Raw genomic sequence first — 12200 nt, forward strand, 5'->3', positions numbered from 1 at the left:
AGGACTAGCTCAAAATATACCCCTGCCAAACTATACTCGGAGTATAAACTGGACTAGCACAAAATATACCCCTGCCAAACTATACTCGGAGTATAAACTGGACTAGCACAAAATATACCCTGGGGTATAAAACAGGCTAGCCCAGAATATACCTCTCTAGTCCGTATTTCAATGTCCAGGGTTTTTTCCCCCCATCATAATTTATAATATATTTTGGGCTAGAGAATATCAAAAAATCTTCTAAAATAACCAATATGTGATAGTTTGATTTTTATGAAAGCAATAGTTACTTTTCTTTTAAAGCGTTCATTATTATTTATTTATTTATTTATTTATTTATTTTGTATACAGGTTAGTAATAAAAAATGAGGGTTAGGGTTAGGGTTATGAAGAAGGCTAGCCCACTTTAACCCCGTGTATAGTTTGGCAGGGGGTATATTTTGGCCTGTTAACCGGTACCTCGAAAACTAAGATCAGTGACTGTAAAGCTAGGTAAGAAAGTTGGATATCTATACTGAGGCAAAAATAATGCAATGGGTATTCCACAGAATATTTTGTACTGAAATTTCATATTATATTTATTATAAACACGCAAACAAATGACATATTGGTAACAACAGTTACTGTAACAGGATATTGTTAAAATTTGAAATCGAAAAAAGAAAGAAAAAAATAGGAATAAAATGTGCTTGAAACAAAAAGATTCAACTTGATGTTTATTGGAACCCAGCATTTTCACAGATTACTTAAAGGGGTATATTTAAAAAAGAAAAAAGAAAAGAAAAAAGGTTGCCTTTATAGAGAAATGAGTGCAGGCAACACACATGCAAATACATTTTCATATGCAATGCTGTGTTGCAATAAATGCCAACTTGCATTTTTTTTTGCATTTTCTGATTTGAATGATATCCTCTTTCAGTTAGTTATTACCAACATATTTAATCTTTATAAGAAGATAATTAACCATTGTTTTATTTATGCCTCTTAGTGTATTTTTTAAAAACCCAACACATTGCTTTTAGTATATTTTTTATTATGAAATTTAATTGTACATATAAAGATAGATTTTCTATTACACATAATTTGATTTTATCAATAAAAATGATAATAAAAAATACAAAATTTTATTTACATGCTGGAATGTATTTTAAGTAAAAAAAAGATAGTTTAATGTCTAAACATATACATGTAGATAACATAGTATCAGCATTAAATATTTATATTTATACACAAACCTGAAATATGAAACACAATTTAAAATGTTTTTTTTAAAACATTCATGATATGTTCGATGGCCAATATGTCATTTATAATGTGCCAGCACCAACAAAGGTACATGGAAGTAAATAATTTTAAAAAACAAACCAAATAACTTTTATTGTTCCCAACAACATTTAACATTATTTAAAAAAAAGAAGTTTGGAATGTACAGAACCATAAAGATATAATTGTTATATATTTCAAATGAAAGATAAAAATATAATCATTCTTGTACCATTCTAATGCCTTTCAACACCATTTTCTTTTAATAATTCCAAAACATTATTAAATAATTAATAAGCCATAAGGTGAAAAATTAAGATATTACAAATAATATGTCAACAAAGTATCCATAACTACTCCCCATGTTTATTTTATTATAAGATCAAAGTTAAACTGTTGCATTCTTTCTTCTAAATCTATTGACCCCAGCATTTCTTATAAGTTGGTTCAGAAGACCAATTTTTAAAAATAATTAATATATATAAATTAAAAAAAATTATATTCACCAGTTTGAGTACAAGATTTGTAAGAAATGTATTAAAACGAAAGAGACAGATAACAGTTGTTAACATGATCCTCAATCAACAATGAATGGAATGTTGGACTAAAACACAGTCGTAGGTAACAGGACCAGTCATCACATTATTTAATGCACACATTTCTGGTCGGGGTTTGTGATCGCATTATTTTAAACATGTATTAATTTCTTGTTTTACAGTATACTCCCACAAAAGAAATTATGAAAATTAAGAGGTTTTTTTTTCTTCATTAATCATCTTTTCAACTGTATGTCGACATATTTTAACAATATCACAAATACTAGTATATTATATGCACATGTCTGAGACAAAAAAAATCAGTACCAATAAATTGAATAAGAAAAAATATCTATCTCATTGCAATTGCAATTAATTTTTTTATTAAATTGATAATAAAGTGGTTAATTTTTTTAAGCAGTATTTTAAATTGCAGTGCAGAAATCAATATTCAAAAGAAAGAAAAGAAATAACTGATTTGATTTCAATCCAATGTCAATTTTATAATTTCATCAAAATGAGGAATTGACAAAATGTAATGCTTTTTAAAACAAGCCTGTACAATATGAATTACTTTCAAACTTCGTCAGTTGTATACAAATATGATACATGTATTCACATTGGAATGTGCAAAACACTTTGGAATGCAGTACAGTAAAAATATATATATAGTTGTTATAATTATGTCATGTCATCTATGTAGATGAGCATAATGCATTCTGTACAATGATCTATGTACATTAATCAAAGTTAAGAGCTGTACATATACATAAATACAATTACTACACAAATAAGTGTCTGCGTAATATGGTGATTAAAAACATACTAAATATGGGAGTGGGGTGGGGTGGGTTTGGCTGAGTGAGGACACACTTTCAGAGAGAAAAAACATCACAGGATATTTAAAACTTTTTAATTTGATGGGAGAAATCTAACCTGCTTTTAAATGTAATTAAAATATCTCAAAAGCCTTCAGATTTTGGTAAATGGTATTCTCAAAATGTATAAAATATATTTCTTTCAGCGTGGATATGTATCCCTGGGTAATATCTGGAATGGGGGGCACCACCAGAAAAATACAGACAGGATAAAACCATTTATTACCGTGCCCTGATTCTGCTTGTAAAATATCTTAGGCTAGATACAGTCCCGTACCCCCACCCAAATGATCCTGGATCCACCACTACTACCAGCCCACCACTTATCCTAGGTTAGATACAGTCCCGTACCCCCACCCAAATGATCCTGGATCCACTACTACTACCATTGTTCACTATTCCTAATCAATATGCATGCTAACATAATTTATTGCAAAATGGATTTTTTTTTAAAAACACATTGGTTTGTCATAACAATATGACATATTTTAAAAATTAATGTTGATGAATGAATATAAAGACAAAATGTATACAAAATACTATTGAAACAATGTCAAAGTATAAAAAAAAAACATTCCGCTGGATTAAATGTAAATGTCTTGCCTTATTCAGTGTCGCCAATAACTGGATGTTAAAAAAACAAAAATTTAAATTAAACTTTTAGAAAGTTCAATTGAAAAAATTCAATACCAAAATTTAATTTAATAAATTTAATTTTAACCCCCCCCCCCCACATGCATTGAGATGAATATTCAAAGATGCAACTATAAACCAAGTTTCATTGATGTAGGACTGTTAGTTTGTGAGCAACAGAGCTTAACGCGAAACTTTAACATTGAGCTAAATGCAATAGTTGCTGGTGTCTTTACCATCAAAACAGTAATACATGTATCAGGGGTGGGAATTGGTGAACTGTAAAAAAGAGGAAATCTAGAGGGGTCCCGGAAATTCTTGAAATCCTAGGTTAAAATAGGTGCCATCTGACACACTTTGGAGGAAAGGATGATTAAAATGCGAGGAAACGCAATGTTCCATGAGAGGAAAACAGCTGATCTGAGGAGAATTCCCACCCTGATGTATCTCAGATTTTTACTTGATACAGATGAAACAATAATTACATACATTTGAGTAATCCCAGCTAATGATCCCATACAGTTAATATACTACTAGCATATACATGTCACAAAATAAGCTCAGGGTTTTTGTTTTTGTAACAGGTGGATTAAAAGATGATAAAATGATCAATTTCATTACATACAATATGTGATATGTGACAAACGACAATAGTTAAGAGCACCTTTGGTCAGGTGTTCAACGTGGTACAAAATTAATGATCTTTCAGCCAAGAACCGAAGCTACATCTATAGACGGTATTTAAATACAAAGTCAGCATAAACTACTGGAGGAGCAGAAGAGAAAAGAATAGGGGTGGGGAGGAAGACTTTGGACTTAAAGAATTTATTCAAAACTTATTTTGGTTCGAATATCGTATAAGGTCTCAAGACGAAGACTGGTCAGACCCAAAGATGAATTGGGGGGGGGGGGGGGGGATCCTCCCCCAAACCCCTCCCCTCTATCAAATTTATTTTGCTTGCACTGCGCCTGAAATAACACAAAGTCCAACTACAAACTTGAATTAAAAGACAGATCTGTAATCTTATGTGTATTCATTTTCAAAGCTTGCTAATCAAAACGAATCCAGGTTAATTATATTATGTTGTTAAGAACAAAATCTCCATGTTCTAAATCGAACAGACGAGTAATTAATGAATAAGGTAATATACATTTTTAGAAACAATGACATATATGACAACCCCTGCAACTAAGAAAATGTCCACGGCAAAAAAACATGCCTTGAAAAAATATTCTAATATAGTTAGCAAAACCCCCCCCAAAATTGCCATGGATAATGAAAAACTGTATGGCAATCTCCACGGCATTGCAGGAGTTGTATGAATAGTTCTTTATATGATACATTCCACATGTAATCATCTTCCATTAAGGCAAGGAGCATGTTAAAGGGAAATGGTCACATGTCAAGACCGCAGGAGGTATCTCTGTAAAAGGAAGCAGAACATGACGGCGATGGCGGAAATACTGGCGCGGATGACAGCCGCCACATTGAACGACGGGCAGTATGGGCACTGGTAGGATCCACACACGAAACAGATGTTCAGGGCAAACAGATTGAAGGTCGTATACAGCGTGGTGTTGTGCATTCCTGTGATAAAGAGAAAACAGTGAGAACATTATAAGGTCGTATACAGCGTGGTGTTGTGCATTCCCGTGATAAAGAGAAAACAGTGACAACATTAGAAGGTCGTATACAGCGTGGTGTTGTGCATTCCTGTGATAAAGAGAAAACAATAAGAACATTACAAGGTCGTATACAGCGTGGGTTTGTGCATTCTTGTGATAAAGAGAAAACAGTAACAACATTAGAAGCAGTCTGACATGTTTATTTATTAAGTATCCGAGCTAACACTGGAACAATATTTGGTTTAGCCAATCTTCCTTTGCTTGAAAATTATTAAAACAATTCATTCAAAGCATATTTTATTAGCCCAAGACTAAATGTTCTAGCCACTTTGTATAAAAATTAGCAATGGACACGGTAAGCTCTGAGTATATTACCACAGTACCTTTTTGTACTGTAAGCATAAAATGCAATATCCCTCAAGAACCCCCCCCTGCCCCACACAACACAGGTGTGATCCTGAACATGTGTAACTATGTAGCTAGTATGTTGTCATTACAGCCAATTAAAGAGTCCTGAGTTTGCTGAACATGTGTAACTATGTAACTGGTATGTTGTAATTACAGCCAATTAAAGAGACGGTCCCCAGTTTGCTGAACATGTGTAACTATGTAACTAGTATGTTGTGATTACAGCCAATTAAAGAGACGGTCCCCAGTTTGCGGAACATGTGTAACTATGTAACTAGTATGTTGTGATTACAGCCAATTAAAGAGACGGTCCCCAGTTTGCTGAACATGTGTAACTATGTAACTAGTATGTTGTGATTACAGCCAATTAAAGAGACGGTCCCCAGTTTGCTGAACATGTGTAACTATGCAACTAGTATTTTGTGATTACAGCCAATTAAAGAGATGGTCCCCAGTTTGCTGACACTTTAAGATGTTGCTGACTAATGGAGTCCTTTTAACAACTGAAATTAATCATCAAATACATTTTCCGGTTAAAATAGCAATGTCTGTATATTCCATGTGTATTCTAGTTATCCTAATGTTTGTCGTTCAAACTGGATTAAAAAAAGTAAAGTTTATTTTATTTAACGACGCCACTAGAGCACATTGATTTTTTTATCTTATTATCGGCTATTGGACGTCAAACATATGCTCATTCTGACACTGTTTTTTTAGAGGAAACCCACTGTCGCCACATAGGCTACTCTTTTATGACAGGCAGCAAGGGATCTTTTATTTGCGCTTTCCACAGACAGGATAGCACAAACCATGGCCTTTGTTGAACCAGTTATGGATCACTGGTCGGTGCAAGTGGTTTACACCTACCCATTGAGCTTTGCGGAACACTCACTCAGGGTTTGGAGTCGGTATCTGGATTAAAAATCCCATGCCTCGACTGGGATCCGAACCCAGTATCTACCAGCCTGTAAACCGATGGCCTAACCACGATACCACCAAGGCCGGTCAAACTGGATTATTTCAACCAGGGAGGCAGAGGTGTTAGAGAGCCCCTCCCCAAACTCAAGGATGAGAGTGTAAGATTTTTTCCCCCTCTACTCGATATAAATAAAAGATAAAAATATGGTTTATGTTCCGCATCAAATAAATAAAGTTTGTTTTGTTTATTAACATCACTAGAGCACATTGATTTATTAATCATCGTCTATTGGATGTCAAACATTGGGTAATTTTGACAAATAGTCGTAGAGAGGAAACCCGCTACATTTTTCCATTAGTAGCATGGGATCTTTTGTATGCACCATCCCACAGACAGGATAGCATATACCATGGCCTTTGATATAACAGTTGTGATGCACTGGTTGGAATGAGAAATATCCCAATAGGCCCACTGACGGGGATCAATTCCAAACTGACCGCACATCAAGCGAGCGCTTTACCACTGGGCTACGTCACGCTCCTTTCCGTATCATAGTGATGATGTTTTATTGTATATTAGAGAAGTACAATAAAACATACCAGTGGTGATGTCTGACCGTATATCGGAGAAGTACAATAAAACATACCAGTGGTGACGTCTGACCGTATATTGGAGAAGTACAATAAAACATACCAGTGGTGACGTCTGACCGTATATCAGACAAGTACAATAAAACATACCAGTGGTGACGTCTGACCGTATATCAGAGAAGTAAAATAAAACATACCAGTGGTGACGTCTGACCGTATATCAGAGAAGTACAATAAAACATACCAGTGGTGACGTCTGACCGTATATCAGAGAAGTACAATAAAACATACCAGTGGTGACGTCTGACCGTATATCAGAGAAGTACAATAAAACATACCAGTGATGACATCTGACTGTATATTTGAGAAGTAAAATAAAACATACCAGGCTCATAGTAATCGTAGACTCTCATTTTATGCTGGATGGTGGCGTTAGCAATCGGGAACCATCGATCCGCACGGAAATACACACACGTCTTGCTTTCATCGAGCTAAAATAATACACCATAGGTTAGTCAGATATCTTATAAAAGTTAAACACACCGTCACAATGACCTGTACACTGTTTATTTATAGCTAAACATAAATTTAAGAGGGTTTTAGCCTGGAATGTAAAATAATCTAATGAAGCAATACATACTAAACACAAAATCTTTAACATCTTATGTGTTATGCTAAAATAATCAGACATATTTTTAATTAGTGGCCACAAAATATAAACAAATCATTAGAAATGTTCACTCATGTAGCTTAAGTAGTACACAACTTTTCCACCTGCAGAACTCAAAATCATTAATACCATACATGCAATTTATTAAAATAATCGGACATATTTTTAATTAGTGGCCACAAAAATGTAAACAAATCATTACAAATGTTAACTCACATAGGAGAGCACTTATATAGGCTCTGCCTGTTGTGCAATCCTTTTGATTCTTTTTTTATCAATAAAATATCCCAAAAGAAAAACTCACATAGCTGAAGTAGTAGACGACTTTCCGCCCGTAGAACTCTGCACGTTTGAGGTTTGGCACCACCCCGGACTGCACGTACGCTCTCAGCGTGTTGTTCATGATGATGAAGCCGGTCGGCAAGTCTATCTCCAGCACGGCCAGTCCACTCGTCAAGCTGCGGTCAGTGTTCGTCCAGCTATGAACGGATAGAAATGAAATAAACAACTACTAAGTAGTATATATGTCTTGTGTGTAAATCTTTTCAATGGATTCAGTGTTTGGGATTGTATGTGTGGTTGTGTGTGTGGTTGTGTGTGGGATTGTGTGTGGGGTTGTGTCTGAGGGTTGTGTGTGGGGTTGTGTATGGGGTTGTGTATGGGATTGTGTGTGGGGTTGTGTCTGAGGGTTGTGTGTGGGGTTGTGTATGGGATTGTGTGTGGGGTTGTGTCTGAGGGTTGTGTGTGGGGTTGTGTGAGGGTTGTGAGTGGGGTTGTGTGTGGGGTTGTGTGTGAGGGTCGTGTGTGGGGTTATTTGTGGGGTTGTGTGTGGGATTGTATATGGGATTGTGTGTAGGGTTCTGTGTGGGTTTGTGTGTGGGTTTGTGTGTGGGTTTGTGTGTGGGATTGTGTGTAGGGTTTGTGTGTGAGGTTGTGTGTGAGGTTGTGTGTGGGGTTGTGTGTGGGGTTGCATGTGTGGTTGTGTCTGAGGGTTGTGTGTGGGTTTGTGTGTGGGATTGTGTGTTGGATTGTGTGTAGGGTTCTGTGTGGGTTTGTGTGTGGGTTTGTGTGTGGGGTTGTATGAGGTTGTGTGTGGGGTTGTGTGTGGGGTTGTGTGTGTGTTGTGTATGGGATTGTGTGTAGGGTTCTGTGTAGGGTTGTGTGGGGTTGTGTGTGAGGTTGTGTGTGGGATTGCATGTGGGGTTGTGTGTGGGGATTGTGTCTGAGGTTGTGTGTGGGGTTGTGTGAGTGGTTGTGTGTGGGGTTGTGTCTGAGGTTGAGTGTGGGGTTTTTGAATTATGGACCATTGCCATAATTCAGGGTGTTTTTTCAACTAAATCTTAATAAGTGGTTTATGGTGGTTATAAAGATGGTTGAATAAAGTACATTTAGGGACAAATCAAACTGTTTTTGTTCAGGTAATACTTTGTTAGGCCATAACCACTACACCACCGAGCAGTCCCTGTGCCCCTTTTCTGGCAAGGGAGAAGTCAGTCCTCTTAATGTTTCAATCCTAGAGTAATGCCTCAATACAATACTCAAATGTCTCTAGTACTATTATAAAATGGTCATTAAATGGAGCTTACCCTGTATTACCAATGAATTAAATCATAACTGCATACTACAAATTACTCCGTGTGACTGTACCTATAACAATGAGGATGCTCTACTCTGCCCAACTGTACCTGACACAGGGTGACATTTCCATGATGGAGAAGTTTCTTCCGCCCCAGACAAGGTAGTCGATGACGAGATCAAAGAACTGAATCCCGTCTTGGGTCGGCTTCAGTATCTCCGGATACTCAACATTCACTGTTGTAGTCAGCTGCAGAAAAACACAAAACTAGAATTCAGTGCAATTAATTGTTTGGTGCAGTGTGATGAACACCCAGAGGTGCAACTATAAACCAAGTTTCAGCTCACTGTGATGAACACCCAGAGGTGCAACTATAAACCAAGTTTCACTGACCTAGGATTTATAGTTTGTGAGAAACTGATGTACATGTGAAACTTTTACGCAAAAATTGATACTGTTGCTGTCATTAGAAAAGTAATACCTATTTATTACATACCCATAATATCTTACTACAGCAATAAAGACAATTCTGACCTTGCAATAAAAAAATATTTTATTGAACATGTGTGATGCAAAATCTCACATGCGTAGTACGTGTTCACCCAAATGACATCATGTTCCTAGCCAAGAATGACGTCATGTTCCTAGCCGAGAATGACGTCATGTTCCTAGCCGAGAATGACGTCATGTTCCTAGTCGAGAATGACGTCATGTTCCTAGCCGAGAATGACGGCATGTTCCTAGCCGAGAATGACGGCATGTTCCTAGCCGAGAATGACGTCATGTTCCTAGCCGAGAATGACGTCATGTTCCTAGCCGAGAATGACGTCATGTTCCTAGCCGAGAATGACGTCATGTTCCTAGCCGAGAATGACGTCATGTTCCTAGTCGAGAATGACGTCATGTTCCTAGTCGAGAATGACGTCATGTTCCTAGTCGAGAATGACGGCATGTTCCTAGCCGAGAATGACGGCATGTTCCTAGCCGAGAATGACGGCAAGTTCCTAGCCGAGAATGACGGCAAGTTCCTAGCCGAGAATGACGGCAAGTTCCTAGCCGAGAATGACGGCAAGTTCCTAGCCGAGAATGACATCATGTTCCTAGCCAGGACGCTCAGCGTTTCGTTAATTCCATTAAATTCAACCAACTTTCTATACAAACTAAGTTGTGTTATTTAATTAAACTTTTCTTAATTATAATATAGAAATATGGTATGTAACAAATACAGAACCACATACCAGTTGTTTTGTCATGTTATTTATTGCACTCTTTCATAGTGCGATCTCGTGATATAATACACCATAAACTCATTCATAGTGTGATCTCGTGATATAATACACCATAAACTCGTTCATAGTGTGATCTCGTGATATAATACACCATAAACTCGTTCATAGTGTGATCTCGTGATATAATACACCATAAACTCGTTCATACACCATATAAACACCATAAACTCGTTCATAGTGTGATCTCGTGATATAATACACCATAAACTCGTTCATAGTGCGATCATAAACTCGTTCGTGATATAATACACCATAAACTCGTTCATAGTGCGATCTCGTGATATAATACACCATAAACTTGTTCATAGTGCGATCTCGTGATATAATACACCATAAACTTGTTGATAGTGCGATCTCGTGATATAATACACCATAAACTCGTTCATAGTGCGATCTCGTGATATAATACACCATAAACACGTTCATAGTGCGATCTCGTGATATAATACACCATAAACTCGTTCATAGTGCGATCTCGTGATATAATACACCACAAACTCGTTCATAGTGCGATCTCGTGATATAATACACTATAAACTCGTTCATAGTGCGATCTTGTGATATAATACACTATAAACTTGTTCATAGTGCGATTATTTGGTAAAGGAGGGACAACAAGAAATGTATTGACCATGTGACAAGTCGAAGGAGATCAATCCCATGTGACCTCTGATGAGTGCTGGGGGCAGGACGTAGCCCAGTGGTAAAGTGCTCGCTCAATGTGCGGACGGTGTGGGATCGATCCCCGTCGGTGGGCCCATTGGGCTATTTCTTGTTCCAGTCAGTGCACCACGACTGGTATATCAAAGGCCATGATATGTACTCTACCCTGTCTGTGGGATGGTGTATATAAAAGATTCCTTGCTGCTAATTGAAAAGATCAGCCCATGAAGTGGCGACAGCGGGTTTCCTCTCTCAATATCTGTGTGGTCCTTAACCATATGTCTGACACCATATAACCATAAATAAAACACGTTGAGTGCGTCGTTAAATAAAACATTTCTTTCTTTCTTATGAGCGCTCTACCAGTGATCTATATCCCTTCCAGAATTCAGGGCACAAAATGTCATGCGAATCGTCATTTCTGTTTGCATGTCATAAAAACTTCACACAAACAACAAATCACTTAATATGCAATTAACTGTTACATTATAAAATTAAAAGTGGCAAAATTGAGAATCACTGGAACTTGATTCATGTATTCCATAAATTCATGAATTCCAAATAGATTTTAGAATGTGCTGCACATCAGTGTTCAAATTGAAAAATACTTTCTCATTGCAAAATCAAGATGATTTAAAATACATTATGAAATGTCAATCAGGGACAGTGTAGTGCAGGACTAATCTGTTAGGATTAGATAACCCGTTAGTCATGCAAATAAAATCCACATAACCAAACAATCAGTTATCTAGTTAAAAATAAAGTGAAGTGACTTCTGGTTACCTAAGATTATCAAATATAGTCCTCTAGAATTGCAACAGTAAAACTAAATATATTATTATGCAATAATCAAAACTGATATACATGATAGGCACCAGCCTTCTAAACTAAATATAATCATAACTAAGCCTGCAGCACAAATGTTCACACATGTATAGTAGACTTGGGTAATACAAGGGTAAACTCATGCCTGGTCTCCTATCTGTGGGATGGTGCATATAAAAGATCCCTTGCTGCTAATCGAAAAGAGTAGCCCATGAAGTGGCGACAGCGGGTTTTCTTTCTTAATATCTGTGTGGGCCGTAACCATATGTCTGACACCATATAATCGTAAATAACGTGTTGAGTGCGTCGTTGAATAAAACATTT

At 36.7% G+C, this 12200-nt stretch overlaps 1 protein-coding gene across 1 annotated transcript in view; it reads right to left on the bottom strand.

Moving 5' to 3' along the window:
* Nucleotides 1-1022: 1022 nt before the first annotated feature.
* Nucleotides 1023-12200, bottom strand: part of LOC121389466 (CD109 antigen-like) — a 58943-nt gene continuing 47765 nt past the window's right edge. The window contains exons 34-37 of the mRNA XM_041521103.1: nt 9209-9348; nt 7828-8002; nt 7239-7344; nt 1023-4898 (exon numbers count right to left, since the gene is read on the bottom strand). Coding sequence (XP_041377037.1) covers nt 4714-4898; nt 7239-7344; nt 7828-8002; nt 9209-9348 — 606 coding nt within the window. The 3' untranslated portion in view covers nt 1023-4713. The remainder of the gene's footprint in view (nt 4899-7238; nt 7345-7827; nt 8003-9208; nt 9349-12200) is intronic.

The sequence above is a fragment of the Gigantopelta aegis genome, chromosome 14 (assembly GCF_016097555.1).
Source record: "Gigantopelta aegis isolate Gae_Host chromosome 14, Gae_host_genome, whole genome shotgun sequence".
In the NCBI taxonomy this organism is placed as follows: Eukaryota; Metazoa; Mollusca; class Gastropoda; order Neomphalida; family Peltospiridae; genus Gigantopelta; species Gigantopelta aegis.